A 19607-nucleotide genomic window follows, 5' to 3' on the forward strand; every position below is an offset into this window, starting at 1 on the left:
ACCGCCAGCAGGTGAGACACAACAAACAAATACCCAAGTCTGAGTTCCTGCACCCAACCCTTAAAGATTTTAGCATTCTCGCAAATGTTAATGGGAAATCAAGACCAGGGCTCACCGTAATAAGACATTCAAAGAGAAATTCATCTTTTTCTCTTGCCCTGCTGATTTTGCCTTGTATTATACCGGTTAGGAACGATAACAGCCGTCCCTCCAACCCCAACCTGGTCGATTTCATCAGTGCAGGCAGAGATGCCACATGAGTCTGTGGTTAATAATTAAAAGCTATCATGTCTCTGCCAGGACAAACACTCAATCACACTTCCTCCTCTCATTTCTCTCCTCTCTCTCTCTCTCTCTGTGTTTTTCCCTCCGCAGAAAGCAAGGGTCCGCGGCCCCGGCCCCGGCCTCGGCCTCGCCCGGCAGCAGGTCAGAGAAGATCTGCATCACGACCTGTTTCAGACGCAGACGCGGCACGAGTATAAAACGCGTTGGCTGACCTCTGACCCCATGGCCGACCGCACAGACACAACCCCCTCCACCAAAACCACCCTCTTCCTCGCCCCAATAGTTACGACTCTAACGGTAACATCGGAGATCAACCGGTCCCCCCCTCCGAAGGAAAACGTTCATTCAAACCATTCCAATTTGGACAGCTAGCCCATTCTTGAGGATGTTGGAGGACGATGTTCGCTTGCCTTGCGGTCCGCCAAGAGACAGAATGACGGCACTCCCGAGCCACTCTTGAGGTTTTTTTTGTAGACAAGGAGAACTGTTCTTTATTTACCATTTTGTGTGATTTTTTGTTCCACCGGGTGGAAATTGATCAATCCCCTTTTTTTCCCTTAGCGATTCTGTCGTTCCGTCTAGCCCGCTATCTCCAGGACTAACACATCACTTTTCCCTCTAATCCTCTTTGGAGATTGGGGTGTGAAATTCCATCGGGCAATACTCTTAATGTTGTGCCCTCCTCTTATCCTCTTCCTCCTCCTTCTCCTCTCCAACAATCCACTCCTCCTCTCCTTCCTTGCCCAGTCTTGTAATAATAACCTGTGGAAAGTTCACACCGGCCAGGACAGAGGAAACCAGAGACGGGACATTAAGACTTTGTTCATTTGTGGGTTTTTTTTTTGTTTTGTTTGTTTTGTTTTGTTTGTTTTGTCTTAATGTTCTTGTAAAGGCGAGTGAAAAATGTCTTAAATAAAAACTGATGACATCTTTAATTGATAAATTAATATTTATGTACACAAAAGTTGGGGTTATGATGTTTACCACTGAAAACCCTTTTTTTTTTTTGGTTTCCTAAAAAGCATGTAACACTGACTGAGTGTTACATGTGTTACTGTGGCATTGATAACAGACAAAAGGAAAATCAAAGGAAATTTAAGTAATAAGATATAATCATGTCTAGTAGTTTTGGTCACTATTAACCATCTTACTAAAATATTTCAGCATTGCTAACATCTATCATACAACACAAATCAGATTCTTATAAATGTAGCAATGAAATGGCAGCTGTCTACTCTGTTTGCCTGCAGTGTTTTGTTTTTTTTGTGAAGATTTGTTTCTTTGATGTGTAATAAAATGCTATGAAGTCAGTGATAAAAAATTGTGTTGCACATCTAGTGTGCGTGTGTGTGTGTGTGTGTGTGTGTGTGTTTGAATGAGTGCAGCCCGAAAGCCTGCTGTTGACTGTCAAGTAAATCCCCATACTCCTCTAGGGGAAGAAGACTGTCACAAGTTGAATTACTTTTATCTTCTTAATGCCAGTTAGAATGAAATATAATACCAATTTTGAAACTGAAAAAAAACATGGGGGGAAAAAATGGAAAAACTGCAACAATCAGACTATAGATCTGTGACTGGGCAAAACAGGCACCAAGGAAAATCCAATATTGTGAATACATCTAGAACTGATTAAAGACTTAAAGTCACAATGAAATGAAAAATTAAATTTTGATCTTAACTGTTTTTTCATGTCATAATATACGCCTATTTAACTATAAATGCCAAAAAATTGCATTTATTTTCTTGTATTTTCATATCTAAATACCATTACTTTTACTTCATGGAAAACAAGAATCAGGTATCTAACAACAATCCACTCCATCCCTCCAATCAAATAAAACTGCCTTTCTCTCCCTGACTGCCAAATTGGTTTACACTTTTGATTGATATTCAAAACCTTTTACAGACTTCAGTTTTCAGATCCTGGAAACACCCTGTGAAAACCCATTTACTGAGGTCACCAACACCTGAGGACCCCAAGGAAACCATAAGGTAAAAAAAGTGAATATAACAGTCAGCATTAGCGCTCATTAGAGAGAAGCATCATCTGTCTGTATCCCTGCTGAATAGTTTGGCTGGGGTGATACAGCTGATCTGCATTGTCTGTAAACTCTTCAGTTAACGTCCTTAGCTGGAGAGGTTTATTCAACCAGGCCCATATGTGTAATGTGGGGCTCAGTAGGAGGTTAGCTGACTACCCAGTGCACGACAACAGAAAGAGAATAGAAAATGTGTCTTTTACAATTTTTTCCACACTGACAAAGATATCACACAATCCAGTTAGTCACAATTCATCAACATTTTGTCTCTACCACTCTCAAAGCTAGAAACAAGAAAATTCAGAATCTGAGATGAGGGCAGGATCTGGTGCTAACACTAAATGGAGACCAAATGTTGTGGATGCTGAGGGATTTTCTGGGTCAGAACTGTTAGCTCTACAATGACATGAAGCTACTTTGCTTTATACTTAATTAAAGCTCATATACTATCTTTGGCAATTTATCAATTGCCAATTTGGCAATTATTTGTCTGTCAAGAATGTCTAGGCTTTATATTTTACAACCTGGTTCTTTGGTTTCTTTTGGTAGACTTTTTCCAAAATTGTAAATCTTGACTAAACTTTTGTATTGAGAGCCAACCAGGTAATAGCCTAAAGTTGGACTGCCTTGTTTTCTAGCTAGTTAGAAACAGCACTATCAACCAAGCTAACGCTAGCAGTCTGAAATCCTTCTCTTGCTAGCTAGCCACTAGTTATTAGTCAAAGATGAACAAACTTACTTCCTTTTTACTTTCTACTGTTGATTTTACACATTATTATTATTATTAGGGGGAACCTAATAATTGTTTTTGTTAAGATTCTTCTTCCTTCTTCATCTTCTTTTCTGCCTTAAAATGATCTGTACCTCCAAGAGCAATCAAATTTGGTAGATAACGCTAGGTTTCAAATCTCTCCCACCACTCTGGCAAAAACAAAACACAGATTGGCCAGATGGTGGCGCTATAACAAGAAACTATACGTTTTAACTCCTGAACAGTAAGGTCTAGAATATTTTTTTCCCCTCGGACTCCATGGCTCAAGCCGATCCGTTGGTTTTCATTTCTGCCATTATTTGTTTTTTTAGCCCCACGACAGCAGAAGCTGTATGGATCGCAATGTCTCTCTGTTCAGCACTTTGTCACGTGGTGAAAGTGTGCTGCAGGGAGTTAGATTGCCGACTCCAAATAAATGGTGAGACTCGTGTTCGTTCCCCCGCAGCAACACGTTTTTGTGAGGAGAAATAAAAAGCGGATCAAGATAACGTCATCTGACATTAGCGGAGTAGCTGGCTAGCTCGCTAGTGACAGACCGCATTTGCTTGCACTCCATAGCGCCACCATCAGGCCAACCTTGCAATAGCACCTATTTTTTTTTTAATTTCTCCTACAAAGTTGACTCAATCTCCACCAAATGTTACACAGCATGATAGAGCTAAAGTCGATGACTAATTCCAAAAGGTGTTTTTTAATAGCCTACAGGTAGGTGACCCACAAACGTGTGCACGAACAAAAGGAAAGGCAGTCAGATGGAAAAGAGAGGGTGAAAAAAGGAGTGCAGATGAAGTTACAAGGGTGTTTAGGCTACTAAAAAAAAACCCAGCTCCTAATTATTCATCTGCTAACTAAATACCGTGGAAACTACAGCTCAACTGTACTGGTGTAAACAGAAAACATACACCTGACCAGGTGTGGGCATGTGTGTGAGAGAGAGAGAGAGAGAGACCGGGGCCCTCGCTGACCAATGCTGACCGGACAGCAGTCATCGCTGATCAGACAAGCCTACTGCTGAATGTTTTATGGCAAAGATGTACAAAGGTATTGCAGTGTACCTGCATGTATGTGTGTGTGTGTGTGTGTGTGTGTGTGTGTACGTGCAAGTCTGCCTGAACGTGAGTAAAGAGTCAGGTTGTAGGACAGGAAGCCAAAGCTCCAGTTTCTTGGCTGAGGAGGAAGTTGATACTTCAGCTACACTCTGCTTGAATTACAGTACACACACACACACACACACACACACAAACACATACACACACACATAAACACAGACCAACTAATGTTTGGTGACCTGTAAAAGACACACATGGACAATTTATCTTAGCTGCTTCATTCAATAATTACAATCATAATTAATCATAAACTTACAAAGTACAGGGAAACTTTACAACAATACAAAAACACAAGTACAGGGTGCAATATAATATTATGATAAAAAGTCACAATGGTGGAACTATAGCATTTTAAATACATTATAATATTTGCATTGATGTGATTTAATGAAATGGTACTTTCAGTTCAGCAATATTTTCTTATATTCATTTATTTTCTTATATTTTATATCTTTATATTTACTATAAACGTAGTAGTAGTTGTCTTTCATTCAATAGTAAAGGGAGATTCTTATTTTTTTCTTTGATCCTTCAGAAACAGGACTTGTTTTCTGAGTTGTATTTCATCCTACACCCTAAAATCCCTCTAAGAATCAACATTTTAGAGGCTCTGAAATAAAGATTAGAATAAAAACTGATTGTTCAAGACCCATAAGGCAGGAAGATAAGGGACAAGCGAGCCCTTCCCCTCTTCCTTTGATCACAATTATATTCAGTTATTGGTTTAATCATTGTACATTAAATCTCACTTTGTTTTACACATTCACCCCTCAGTACAGAGTTAGTTGGCCTATATGAGCTACTCCATCTTTCTCCAATGTCAGTAAATAGGTAGGTATCAATTACAATCTAAAAATGTACCTATACACTGTTCTTTTGTCCATTCAATAACTGGACATTTTCAGACACTGTGGCAGGAGTTTCAGGCTGGGTTTGAGTTTTCCTTTTCACCTGCTCTTCACCTGAGCAGGTGAGGAGGCGGAGCCAGATTCCTCCTTTCCCCTCCTCTGTTTTTTCACTCTGTCCACCACACTTCCCCATCCAGGACACAGAGCATCTGTGGCATCGCTCTTCAAGACATTGGCTGACATATATTGTTATGAGGTGAATTCATAGTCTACAGTAAAGGGACCAAACTGTTGTAATTTCTTTATCTGAGGTTCACCCACCTTTTTATTTCCCACTACAACACCTGACCAGAACAGAGTGACTGACTGGTTGTATCCACTGGTGGCATGAGAATGAATATTTACATAAAATGAATAATTGTCTGCTCCATTTAACAGTGTTAATACTTACCACTTCCATGCCAGTGGAGAGCATCTGATCTCCCTCAAAGCATCTTAAAGAAAGGCCTGCCACTGATAAATATCTTTATTCACATATAAGAAAAGCACCTCTTTGCTTTAGTATGCCAAAGTCTCTTTTACAAGCACTGACCCAACTCTGCTGGTCCCGCCGGTGGGTCCATCAATACAAACACATGTTGTGTGGTTAAGCTTTGTTCAAACCCAATAAACTTCATTTTAAATTCTACAACAAATATATCTGAAAATGGCTGAATTACATGGCAATGTGTATAAAATGATGCACAAGATATCTAGATTTCTTTCCATTTGATGTAATGGTGCAGCGAGTGTTGGATTTGAATATTTCACTCAATTTAAGTGTGCTATACCTTCAATGAAGCGTTGGAATGAGCAGATACATATGTATGAATATGTATGCGAGATCATACATTATGGAATAATTATATATAAAAGTACTTCAAGTTAAGGGGAAATTTAAGGGGAAAGTTAAGGGGAAAATTAAAAGTTCAAGGGGTAAGTTTTATATTTTGTATTTTATAAGTTTTATATTTTGTATTTTATAAGTTTTATATTTTGTATTTTATAAGTTTTATATTTTGTATTTTATATGATGATCTTGTATTATGTATACCAGAACCCTTTGAAAATTCAATAAAGAGATGTTTAAAAAAAAAAAAAAAAAAGTTCAAGGGGTTAACAGGTGGTGTGGGTCAGCCTTCAGCTTTCTGTATTATGAAATGTTCTTAATACTAGCTTGGTCTTAGACTGTTATATAATACCATATAATTTGGATGGAAAAAGGAGTTTGTGGACGGCACCACAGCATAGCACATACAGGTAGGGATCCTTTTTATCTAAATGCTGTTTTAGAAGCCCCGCAATACAATTTTTCTGTGGGAAACTGTGTTATCAGAAGAAACATGACACTGTGCTATGTGACGAGGACAAGCATGGAAGTAGGAGGGTGTGTATGGCCACTGTGTGTGTATAGTGACTGTGTGTGTGTGTGTTTGTGCGAGAGACATCCATCATTGGACTTGGCTGCGAACTCTGAACAATATCAGGTTGTAAGGGCGTTACATGACTCAAACTCAGCTTTCATACACACACACACTCGCTTACACACTCAGTTCATCGGCTGATTGGTCTCAGCCGCTCTCGTTACATGAGCTCAGTGTCTGCTCTGTTATAACATATCAGGGCGGGGGGGGGGGCTGTGTACTACTGTTACTGTACTTGTGACGACAAGAGTCAGCTTTTACAGTCTAGACGTCACTTGGAAAATTTTAGTCTTAAGGTTAGTTTTCAGTTGGGTTTATGTATTGGGAAAAGGGTTACAGGTTAGGGGTTAGTGTAGGCAATGGAAAGTTCTCGCTAGGTGCACAGGACATGTGCATTGTATGTGTGTGTGTGTGTGTGTGTGTGTGTGTGTGTGTGTGTGTGTGTGTGTGTGTGTGTCATGTTGACGCACTCAGGGGCGGTCTTATCATTAGGCAAAGGTAGGCAACTGCCGCAAAAGACCAGAATAGACAAGAAGAATGAACACATTTTTCATCAGTTTAAAAGAAACTGACTTACTAAAAAATAGACATTTTTGTTAAAGTAAAAATTATTTCAATCCCGAGTTAAATCCGCCCCTGGACGCACTTAAACCTAAATGGGAGTGTTGCTGAAAGGAGAAGCCAAGTTATTCAGCTGAAATTCTAATACTGTTTGGAAATTAATTAAATGTTAGTAACCAATATTCATGCTATGGGGGGATTCAAGAGGGACTACATCCTAACTACAGGGTTAGGCCCAGATATTGGTTTGTTGATATAGGCCTTTTATTAAATAGATGGGCCGGTCAATGTTCTCTACCTTAGATATGATGTAGGTTCGTCCCTGACCTCAGCTTTGTGTCTGTAAAACCTGTAATGATGTTTTATTAAGTGATTTTTCAATATTTGCTGCAAAATTGGCCTTGGTGGGTCACCCTGCCTTAAATAGCCCTAATGGAATTTAATTAGTCTGGCTTTCAGTGGAGAGTTTTAGTGTCCCATGATGGTCTAAATGCTGTTTCAGAGGTTTTCCCGAATTTGAACGCAACACACACGCACGCGGCCGACGTTAGCCAGCAACACATTTCACTCACGACAACAGGCAGAGAGTTCATCTAAATAAAAATCATTTATTTTTCATTAATATTATTATTATTATCATCATCATCATTATCATCGTCATTCTATCTAGAGAGAGAGTCCACCATGCCACTTTCAGAACTGGAGTAGTGTTAAGACGTCTGTCTGTCTGTTGGGGGAGGGAGGGGGGGGGGGGGGGGGGCTCAGGTCGGGACGGGGACAGACAGACAAACGGAGGTATGGATGAATGGATGGATTTGGGGGGGGGGGGGGGGGGATTTACAGGCTCACACTCCTGTTCATTCTCCATGCTGATTCAAACGAAGAGGGATGAATATAAAGGAAGGATGGAGGGATGAGAGAGAGAGAGAGAGATAGAGATAGATGGGGAATGAATTGTCTTTAAAAGTAGTTTTTCCTTGTTGACCTACATGAGACTGAGTTGGGACAGAGAAGAGGGGGAGGGGGAGAGGGAGAGGGGGGGAGAGAGAGGGAGAGAAAGCGAGAGAGAGAGAGAGAGAGAGAGAGAGAGAGAGAGAGAGAGAGAGAGAGAGAGAGAGACAGCTTCAAGCTCATTGGTCAGGCTGCTTGACAGGGAACCAGGACAAGCCAATCACAGACTGATACAGAGGAGGAGGGTGTATGTATAGGTGTCTGCATGTGTGTGTGTGTGTGTGTGTAGGGGGTGTGTTTGCATTGGTGTGTGTATAGCTGTGTGTGTGTATATGTGTGTGTGTGTGTGTGTGTGTGTGTATATATATTAGGTGTGTCTCGGTGTGTCCATAAGCACATATCTGTGAGTGTGTAACTGGTCAGCGTTACTTTGATCCATTGTCACTGTACACTTGTCAAAGTTACTGTCACAACCGGGTACAAAGTTGAGGTAACAAACATCCTTCTTCTTCCTCTTCTGTAGGGGAGAGAGAGAGAGAGGAAGAGGGAGAGGGAGAGCGGGAGAGAGAGAGAGGGAGACATAATTAGAAAAATCATGGCATTTCTTTCCAGTTCAAAATCCATTTTCAGAGGCCAGATGTCAGATTTTCTCATTCATCTACTGCATTGTGAAACAAGGCAACAGTCGTCCCCAGGGATGATGCAGTTGCCCTCTGAGCCAATCAGTAACAACTACATTGTTTTGACTTGCAATAGATCAATAAAAGCATTACCTATAACTATGTCTGAAGCTAACTCATTATTTTGCTTTAGAGTTTTCTACCAATACAGATTTTATGTTTTAAGGTGGATTTTGATCAGTTTTGAAGCCTCAATGGAAAAAAAGAAAGGTAGCCATAACATAGCTAAGCATTTCAGCATTATTTTTCTTGTTTGTTTTGAAATACGATAAGGCAACATTGGCACTTTGGTTATACAAATTTAGCAAAATATTAAGTCCATAAAACATGTCATTTTTATTGGTGTGATTTCACTCATTTAAAAAGGGACAGAACGGTTCATAAAAGGGAACCAAAACTCCTATTTTTCTGTGCAATAGGAATAGGAAAAAAAAAAGGATCCGGATGGGATACGAAATGATGACAACACTACTCTGGTCTATTGTAACGCTCCCCGTGGGCCAGTCAGTGTAATTCTGAAGAGGCTAGGGAGCAGTGCTGAAATAAATAAGTCACCCAAGATTTGTTAAAGTTGAATCTGGGTATTGTGCGTGATAGACAAACAAATGAACGAACACACAGACTGATCGCAGCACATTCTTCCCTGACAATAAGAGAGAATTTCCTACATGGGCCGCCTTTAAAATCGGCGTTGCTTATTCAGAAAGTTACCTGTGTTTCATCGGGCTGTAGTGTTGCCACTGGAAACCATGTTGTTGTCAGAGTTGGACAGAGACTGCTCCTTCACTACTGGGTCTGCAGGAGGAGAGGAGAGGAGAGGAGAGGAGAGGTGAGAGGAGAATAAGAATGAAAGTGGATGACTGAAAAAGAGACAAAGCTGGCAAAACTAGCCTATTTCAGATTGAATAATGAATGTTCTGATACTAGAAAAAGCACACCAGGAAATTCATTTTAGAGGGACATTAAGTCCAAAGCATCACCACTGTGTTTAGTAGCAGCCATGATGCATATTGTACTTGTAACCCTGTTCTGTATTAATGTTAGAGAAGACAAAAAAGCCTGTCAATGCATGTTGAAACAAATAAGCCTGCTGATAACCATATTTAGAATATTTATTGTTATATATATTTTTTTTTATTTAAATTTTTTCAAATGTACCGATTTGAAGAACCTGTCAGAATTTGGACCTGTGGATACACTGAAGAGAAGTCTGGCACTGAAAAATATTACAAAACCTTCACCTACACACACTCACGGCATCTGTGTGCGTGTGTGTGTGTGCATGCATGAGATTATCCGTGTGTGAGACTCTTACAGAAGTAGGGGTGCTCCATGGCCTCTGTGGCCGTCAGTCTCTGTTGGTGGTCGTAGCGCAGCAGCTTGTCCAGCAGGTCCAGGGCTTCAGGACTCACCAGGTGCTGGTTCTCCGTCTGCACAAACTGCTCCCAGCGCTTCCTGCTCTGCCTGCAGGGACACGGGGCAGTCTGACAGGCAGCCTGCACCACTTCTGACAACACTACTACTGCTAATACTACTACTAATAATAATGATGTGATACTTTATAGATTGAATTCTCTTTTCCCTTGTCCCCACTCCACAGTATGAAACACTGTACACTCCAATTTGTTGTTTTATTCTTATTACTATATATCAACAGAGAAATTCCAACAATCAGAACTGCAGATATTGTTCATGAGGCCCATTCAGTTTGGTTACTTACTTACATTTACTGTATACATGTGAACCAAGAAATATGTCTATATACACTATATTCATTACAATGGCTGCATTGCACACAGGTGAAACTCCATCAGTGTTGCATTTATTTTAATAACATGCAGTGGCGACAGTAATCCAGAGGGGCGCTGTAGTGTTATCTTACTAGCTCCACTGCAGGGATGAAGAAGAACATCGAGCTTTTACAGCAGCGCCACTTTAAATGAACTATCATTATCAGCCAATCATTATTTTCAGTTTTATATTAAAGCAATAATTATTCTGTTTTGTATGGAAGTCTTAATTTACTGGATTAAAGATAATTTTGCATACCGTATTATTTGCATACCACATTATTAGTCCTTGTGTTATCAATCACAATCAAGATTTATTGACTACTACAACAGAAACCAGGGTTCACTTTGCTCATGGACCTGTTCCTCTGAGTTTGTTTATTGTCCAGATGATGAATGCCCATGATTAATAGTCTGGCAGCAGGGTCCACCACTGATTAATGATTGTGGGGCAAAACCATGTCTGGGTTCCCACATTTTTAGCAAATCACTTTCTAGGCCACTTCCAAGATTGTTATTGATGAAACTGCGACTCGGGAACGTGGCGGCACCTAATATAGTTAACCTGCTTAAAGGGATACTTTGACATTTAGAGAATGAGTCGGTTATTTTTCTTCACCAGACACATCACACCGGGGGGGAAAATGTCTCTTCATTTGTCCTCCACTTTCCTTAACTGGCTTGTTAGCATTCACAACATTCCTCATTTAACTCAATGGGCTCCTGTGGCTGCAAGCTACTGATTTCCTGCAGAGAAACTCATATTTTCTCATATTTTCTCTTTCCTCCACCACAGGCCAGAGGTCAGCTACAGGAGCTGGTAGGGATTCAGTGTCTTGCTCAAGGACACTTCAGCAGGGAAGATGATCTTGCCACCCGCTAAGCCACCCTGCTGCCCTCAAGATATTTATAGCCTGTACACTGATTCGAGACTAGAGTGTGTTGGATATCGCAGAAAAAACCCGCTCTGAGTGCTTTCCATGCCAGCGTCTACTCACTGTCCCAGCAGGTCTTTGAAGCGCGGGTCCAGTTCGATGTGGTATTTACGCAGGTAGCCGAACAGCTCGTCTGTTCCCAGGACCTTGGCGATCCGCACCAGCTAGGAAGCACAAGAGACCGGGGTCAAACTCTGTGGCAGATGTGTTGATGTGTAAAAATAAACGTTAAAAGTGCTCTGTGTAGCATTTTTAAACATCAATACACCATTGTCAAACTAATTGTGATGCCTTGGTAAAATTACCATAAACACATGAGACCATGGTGGAGACAATTGGTAGCCTCTATTTGACTGCAGTTGTATTGTTAGTGTTTCTCAAAATGAAGACTAGGGCTGAACAATTAATCAAAATCGCAATATGGCCTACTGCAATTTTCAAATCGCAGGAGGTGCAATATTTGTGCGAAATGTGTGTCAAAATACCATTTTAAATGAAATATTGTCATGCTGCAGAGATGTCCTGGCCTACACATCATATTCTACAGACTTAAGAAAACATCTTTGTTTGGTACAGATCCCCCAAAAATCACACCATAATCATTTTAATACATTTTTCAATGAAAATGAGAATAATGATGTAAAAATTATCATTCCCTCTAATATCGCAAATCATATCGCAATTGCAATATCAGTGAAAATAATCGCAATTAGATATTTTTTCAAAATCGCTCAGCCCTAATTAAGACCACATTTCCCATAAACACCATTCCTTCTTGCTGCAAAGAGGATGTTGCTACTTGCAATCCAGTAGATTTCCTGCCAAATAGAGGATGGTAGACGCTGCCAATCCTCCTGGTGGTGGTCTCATTTGTGTATGGTAATCCTACTGATGTCTCAAAATGTCACAGTTGATGTTAAAATGCTACACATAACACCTTTAAATAATTGTCAAATAAGGCTCAAATGTCAAATGAGTCAATTTTTTTTGTGGTTTTCAGTACGTGTCTGTGTGCATGTCTGTACTAAGAGATATCAGTAATCAATAACCACTTGTAATCAATCAATTGGCTCCTTCAATATAAATATCAACAGACTATCCCTAGTGTGTAGGGGTAGGAGCTGTGTTGGTACCTGGTCATAGTTGTCCTGTCCATGGAAGAAGGGCTCTTTCTGAAAGATCATACTGGCCAACATACAGCCCAAGCTCCACATGTCTAGACTGTAATCATACATCTGCAAAACACACACACACACACACACACACACACACACATCATGAAACAGCACCGCAAAACTGTTCAGTGATGAGAACACAGGCACCAACATCATCCATGTGTCCCCGGTCTGACAACATTTACAACAAGTTTATGTTCGGCATTAATGTGTGTGACGGCAATTTTTTGAAAAAGCAGAAATGTATATTCTTTGTGTCTGCATGTATGAGAGAGAGAGAGAGAGAGAGAGAGAGAGAGAGAGAGAGAGAGAGAGAGAGAGAGAGAGAGAGAGAGAGAAGAGAGAGAGAGAGAGAGAGAGAGAGAGAGAGAGAGAGAGAGAGAGAGAGAGAGTGTGTATATAAAGCCTGGTTCTGGGACAACAGAAAAAGGTGTTAATTGGTGAACTGGTTAGAGGTGTGTGTGTGTGTGTGTGTGTGTGTGCGTGTTACCTGGTAGTCCACCAGGAGCTCAGGGCCTTTGAAGTATCGTGAGGCCACTCTGACGTTGTACTCCTGGGCAGGGTGGTAGAACTCTGCCAAACCCCAGTCTATAAGACGTAGCTGTGGAAACACATCATTTACCCTTAACTCAGATAAGGTTGACAGTTTTCAAACTGGATGTAAAAAAATAATAATTTGAAAAGTCAGCAGTTGTTTCCCAGTGTGACCTTTGGTGTAGCAACACATGCTGTTATAGCTCATTGTGTGTATGTGTGTGTGTGTGTGTAGACTGTAACGGTGTGGTGCACATACTATAGGTATAATTCCCTCGCATGTTAGCCTGCTGCCCCCTGCTGGCCAAGGTTGGAAGTCTGTTTTTCAGTTTAATACAGTGTAACGCAGTGGATAGTATGGCATTAATACTGCTAAAGTTAAAAGCTTTCATTAACTGGATATAGGTTGAATCACTGTTGTGTTATAGCAATCAGTGATAGAAAGTAGCAGAAATGACATTTATCTATATGAAAATATCATGGACTATTACAGTATTTTAAGGATCTTACTCCCACTATATTCACAGACATTACAGGACCTCCATTTGTATAAAAGCCTCTGCCAACTAACTACGATCTCCTAACTAGCGCCTTCTCAAAAGGGAACAGCATAGATAAAGACATGGAGAGTGGGATGGAGAGCTTAAAAGCCAGAGAGGGAAAAAAAAGAGGGGTTGAAATAGTGGGGAGCGATATGGGAGAGGAACGGTATTCACAGTGTGTGTGTGTGGGTGTGTGTGGAAACAAAACAAACCAAAAAAAAAAAAGATAAAGAGCGCCACCTACCTTTCTCATCTGGTGGTCGATCATCACATTGTGGGGTTTGACGTCACGGTGCATGATTCCCATACTGTGACAGTAGTCCAGAGCCTGGGACGCACACACACACACACACACACACAATGTCAGAGACAGAGAAACAAATATGTGCATACACAGTTTTGGGAATCTCTTAATCAAACATTCTCCACTAGGGGAAATTTGATGTGTGTGTTTCCGTCAATTTTTTTTAAACTGACAACATGTTAACGTTCCACTCCATGTAATGCAAACCAGTCTCACCTTCAGTAGTTCATACATGTAGAAACGGATATCAAAATCTGTCAACTTCTGGTACAACTCCTGCAGGGGAAAAAAAAAATCTGCATAAGGATTTGAGCACGAAACACACATTCTCACACACACACACAATTTTGCTGAACCTGCACAATATGCCCACAATCATCTGAAAGAAGAAAGCAAGAAAGAAAGCCGCTGCCCCTTGCAACATGTAGCAAAAGGATATTCAAGATGGCCGCCGAGCCCCAAGCCCAGAAGCCCCCAAAAAGCATGCAGGAGGAGAGGTGATGATTGTACCTTGAAGTCTGTGTTATTGATGCATTCAAAGACCAGCGCTGGAGTTCTGGACTGCACAGCCACCGCAGAGAGGCAGAAAGGAGGGAGGAGAGGGGGGGGGGGGGCAGAGAATTGAGATTTCATTGAAATCAATGCAAAATCATACACGAACACCGTTGAAATCAGAGCTGGGGTCGGTTCATCTCCGATTCAATCAAAAGATCATTGGACAGCCTCTGCATGCTGAAGGTAGTTTGCAGAAAACGCATCAGAAATCCTGCGGGGTTTCTACCACAGGCTCTGATGTAAAAACGCCACAGCTTTTTCCCTGGCTTTCCATAACTAACTTGGAGAGCTTCCATGACCTAGAAAACGTATTCCTTTCTGGTTTGTTGATGTTGTTTTGCCAGCTCAGAAAAGTTCTAAAGGCGTAAACAGTCAGTTTTTGGGCTGCTGCGGAGAGATACAGCTGAAAAACTCCATCTAACGCAATAGCTGTGCAAAACTATTCGTAAAAAAACAAACAAAAAAAAACAACATTCTGGTATATTCCTGTAGAGTGACCCGTTTATAAAACTCCCCGACTTCCCCCGGACAACTCATCAAATTCCCTGACTTTCCCTGCCTGGAATACGCCTCTCTTAATTTCCATGATATTCCAGAAATTCCTGGACCCTGGAATCTTTCAATCCAGATCACAAAATGAGGAACAGCAATATTGGAATTACAATGTTTTTTTTCTCCCCACATGCCAGCAGCGATAGGCTGCACCCCCCCGGCGATGAAATGCAACGTGAAAGCAATCACCGCACAAAGAAAGCTTGTCAGGCCGATAATAATGATCCAGTCAGTCAATACACATCACAGTCGGTCCCTGTCTTTGGGTCATTTGCAAGACCCATCGCCGGTCTCAACACCCAGAAGGAGAGTCAGTGTTTCAGATTGAGGGTGTAGCGAATGGGAACGCCTCTAAATAATTCATTATTCAATCACAGGTTGTCTAGTTGACTTGTCGTTTGGATGATGATTTGTCTTTCTGCTGGAAAGAAATAAAAACTACTCCTGTGTTTCACAATCTGACGGGTTGATAAACTTCTGAACAAAAATGTGCAGCGAAATTGGTATTTCATGCAAAACTGGGCTTATTCCAATGCCCATAAAACAGTAATTCATACAAACACTGAGCGATAAAGTGACACGAACACAGACACCGAAATCATCCATGTGTTCCTGGTAGATCATCCAGTGCTCCATGCTAACACTTTAGCTACACTATGTTGAGTGATAGTAGGCGACTAGCATTATCTCCAAAGTGAGAAAATGAGAACCTGTAGCAGCTCTAAAGCTCAATGATATGTAATTAATATGTAATTTTTAAAAACATGCGGCCAAGTCTGGCAGTTTTGTGTAGGAGACTGGTAAAATTGACACTAAATATGATATAAAAATAAGGCGCAATTTTTAACTAGCAGGGACTACTTTCCCGAAGGTGGAAGCGAAGGTGTTGTCATCACTTAACAGGTAAGTTGACCAATAGACCAAACTCACAAAAACATTGCACTGCATTCAGAATTAAAAGAAATCTCTATCGGGGGTTCCTGGTTTCATAAATTGCGTGTATTTTCAACATCAGGAGTCCAAATCCCGCTTTTACCGTTTGGCGCATTTCAATCCCTTACCCTCCTGTATCTCTCATCCATATTTTCTCTAAATAGACCAGAAATGCCATAAAAACAAATCCAGGGCCACCAGAGAGAGAGTAAAGTGACAGGAGAGCCTACCACAGGGTCTTTGACTGTGTCCACCAGCCGGATGATGTTGGTCCCTCCTCGCAGGTTCTCCAGGATCTTGATCTCTCGCTTGATCTTCTTCTTCTTGACCGGCTGATCGAACAGGGGAAACAAGCAAGGCATCCGTAAAGATTACATTAAGAGGTGCCAGGGGAGAAACCCGCCCGATAATAATCGCACCAAGTAGTGAAAGCGGACAAAGTATTTCTGACTCCGTCCCCATCGTGAACCTGCTGACTCGGCTGAATCCGCGAGCGCTGCTGCATTCTTCAGCATCAGCCTGTCAATCTTAGTTATCTCCGAGACAGCTAGGGGGTGGGGTGGGGGGGTGATGTTTAAAATTAAATGACTGACAGATATGTAGAAAGAGAGTGGCTTTGACTCTGTGCCTTGCTAACTAGTACAAGAGGTTTCCAACTCCCTCCGACGCCGCATCACGAAGATATGATTGGCTCCAAAACAACGCACCTATTTATTTATTTATTTTTTTTTTTGAGTGGTTGTAATCCCCGTTTTAACACTTGGACAGACGCTCATTCAGTAGGATGACATGTCATGTGGAGCTGCATCTGCGATTAGAGAGCCATTTCCACCACAGGCACTGGCCCGCAGGCAACCGACACCGCGCTAATGGTGTTTAATTTATCGATCGATCCGCATCGATCCTACGGGGGTCGATGCAGTATCATATCGTTGCGAATAAACACCCTCATTCAAAAGGTTTTGGACTAGACAGTGTGGGAGTCACTGGAAGAAAAAGAGCTCCAGCTTTTTTTTATTCCCTCTCTAGAATTCCAATATAGTCCTATACAGGCCCAGCGCCCATGAAAACCGTTCAAAATACACTGGAGGAGTCATTTGTCATATTACACACAGTGCAATTAGGAATTTGTTCCATCCCTCTGACACACATCCATGTACACTAATTTCACCAGAAGGGTCAGAGCAGAGGGTCGGTCGGGGGCTAGTAGGACATTCAGCGTTTCACTCAAGGACAATTCCACAGTGGGCGCTGCGGGGATCCAACCTGCCCAACCTGCCCGAGTGTCTGAGCTGCTCACCTTGAGGATCTTGACCACCACCTTCTCATTGTTGGTGATGTTGATGGCCTCGAACACTTCGCTGTACTTCCCTCTGCCCAGCTTACGGACCAGCTGGTAGTCCTCCTGGTTGCTGTAGGGACAGAAGAGGAGACAGGCAGTGTGTGTGTGTGAGAGAGAGAGGTAGAAAAAAACTCCATAGGGAATTTAAATCAATGCAATATCATGTACAGCTCATGCAATGCAGTAGCATAGGAATGTAAGGCCCTGCACCATGTCCAGTGAGAAATGATAATTGTTATATAGGTCTATAAAGAAACAGAGGATGGACATGGGGAAGGAGATGGGGTTGAGCAGTAGGACGGAAGCAAAAGTGGATAGAGGGATGAGAGAGAGAGAGAGAGATAGAGAGAGAGAGAGATGGGAGACTAGACCACCATATGGTGATCATCCCCTCACACCTAGATGCACAATAATAGTTTCTCATCTGCTACCCTGTCTCTCTCTCTCCTACACAAACACACGCTCACATGCACATAAACAAGAGAATAGGAGCCATTCTCTGCTGTGGCTGGGCATCACATGACATGCATGCAGTTAAAGCAGACTACAACAGAAAGTCCACTACTGCTTAAGCCCAATCACAGTAGGTCATGCATTAGATTTCCCCTTCTGTTTCTGTGTGTCCTCACCTCCAGCTGGGTACGTGAGCCTCGTAGTCCCAGTACTCCCGGCTCTTCAGCGTGTTGACGTCTGCGTACACACGGGACTTGCTACCGGCCGCTGGACCCGGCATGGCGACACCCGTGGCTCGGGCGCTGCGTGCGGGCGAGTGGCGGTCACCGAGATCTGGGTGGAGATCACGGGCAAACTGGGGGGGGGGGCGGGGGAGCGGAGGGGGGTAGAAGGGCAGACCGATAACGAGATCGTCTGTGTGTGTGTGTGTGTGTGTGTGTGTGTGTGTATGTGTGTGTTAGGTCGAACAGGCCAGCCAGCTAGCTTCCCTCAGGCGATGGAGTCAGACAGAGAGAGAGAGAGAGAGAGAGAAGGGAGGGAGGGAGAGACCCAGAGATGCCTGCCGGCCTGCCGGGGAACGCCGCTGTCAGTGCCCGCCGAGCAGCGCTCAATGGTCGGATTGTCAGAAGCAGCAGAGCCGGTGAGGCTCGAAGGGGCTGTCGGTGGTTCAGAGAGGGAGGATAGTGCAGCTGTTACAGACGGGGAGGGGGAGGCATTGGGGTGCTGAGGTAGACGAGAAGAAACGTCCGTTGGTTAGCTTAAATTAACGGATTTCATCAAAACGGAGCCATAAAAGGCCACGGAGGGGGGTTAGTAATAGAAATGTCACGGGTTAAAACTCCGAAGCCACTCTCCTAACGGGCCCTAAATCCGAAACGTGAAGGAGCAACGGGGTGGGCTTCCTGCGCTATCCGGGACCTCGTCGAGCCGATGGACGAGGGAAAATCCCACTCGGTGGTCCGGTGGCATCAATCAGTTGCTGATGTGACAGGTCGGTAGCGGTGGTCGGCCGGAGAGAGAGGGGGTGGAGTAGGAGAGATCGATGTTGTTAGCTAACGTTAGCCCGCGATGCTACCTCAGCGCGGAGATGTCGCACCGACGGTGAGCGCTCGGCGCCGTGCACCACCGGCGGAGCCCGCGGCATGTGCGGCTGTACGGGCAAGCAGCGCCTCAGATCCCCGGTAAGAAGCCGACGGAGGTCCGGGATTCGGGGCTTTCTTCTGCAGAGACCTCCCCGGTCGAGACCGCAGGGAAGCGGATTGCGATTGAAGAGCAGCGAGCCACCCGGATGTGAAAGCCGTCGCCGGGGTCAAGTTGTGGAATGCGATATGCGATTTAGCGGCGGGGAAACAGCGCCGTCTAGTGGTGAGGAGATGTGGCAGGGGGTCCGGACCTTTTCGGACCAGGGGCCAGGGACCCGAATAGATCCGCTTTAGACCACATGACCCTTCTTTGATAAGTATTTTGTCCCAAGCAACTCCCTTTCTTTAGATTTATGTTGTTAGATATGACTGGCACAGAATTATATAACGGTCTGTACTCTGGATGGGATGATAACCACTGAGATGAGAGTGGAACCTATAATCAAAACAGTCGTCCTTATACATTCTCTCATTGTGCCAAAATCCAACGAATTATATGATACAATTACATGAAATTCAACTATTATTAGTGTGCTGCTTGCTTCAGCTATTTCTTCATTCTTCGCTTCTTCTTACGGACACTTTTTTGTGTCTATCAATGCCAACTTTTCTAATGTTCAGCTAGTGATGCTGATGTATGCT

The 19607-nt window shown here is 42.7% G+C and overlaps 1 protein-coding gene across 2 annotated transcripts; it reads right to left on the reverse strand.

Moving 5' to 3' along the window:
• Window positions 1-7665: 7665 nt before the first annotated feature.
• Window positions 7666-18197, reverse strand: csnk2a2b (casein kinase 2, alpha prime polypeptide b). Of its 2 annotated transcripts, XM_071542602.1 has the most exons (12): window positions 18000-18197; window positions 17329-17440; window positions 16259-16360; window positions 14499-14549; window positions 14205-14264; window positions 13929-14012; window positions 13099-13209; window positions 12567-12668; window positions 11497-11597; window positions 10024-10172; window positions 9420-9503; window positions 7666-8545 (listed from the first exon to the last, which is right to left on the reverse strand). In XM_071542602.1, the coding sequence occupies exons 1-11, from the start codon at window positions 18101-18103 to the stop codon at window positions 9427-9429; spliced, it is 1053 nt and encodes a 350-aa protein (XP_071398703.1). In that variant the 5' UTR covers window positions 18104-18197; the 3' UTR covers window positions 7666-8545; window positions 9420-9426. The 2 variants fall into 2 exon arrangements, with proteins under 2 accessions (XP_071398703.1, XP_071398704.1); XM_071542603.1 differs by lacking the exon at window positions 14499-14549.
• Between the last annotated feature and the right edge of the window lie 1410 nt (window positions 18198-19607).

Source organism: Centroberyx affinis, unplaced genomic scaffold (genome assembly GCF_046629955.1).
Source record: "Centroberyx affinis isolate AG114_WGS23_722 - 3 ecotype Tasmania unplaced genomic scaffold, CSIRO-AGI_Caff_v1 ptg004133l_1, whole genome shotgun sequence".
Classification (NCBI taxonomy): Eukaryota; Metazoa; Chordata; class Actinopteri; order Beryciformes; family Berycidae; genus Centroberyx; species Centroberyx affinis.

Excerpts from the sequence above, each read along its gene's own strand:
- csnk2a2b (XM_071542602.1), bottom strand. The coding sequence starts at position 18,103 with ATGCCGGGTCCAGCGGCCGGTAGCAAGTCCCGTGTGTACGCAGACGTC. Across the intron at positions 13,210-13,928 it reads TCGACCACCAGATGAGAAAG|CTACGTCTTATAGACTGGGG; the intron begins GTAGGTGGCGCT and ends GTGTTTCCACAG. Across the intron at positions 12,669-13,098 it reads AGCTCCTGGTGGACTACCAG|ATGTATGATTACAGTCTAGA; the intron begins GTAACACGCACA and ends TGTGTTTTGCAG.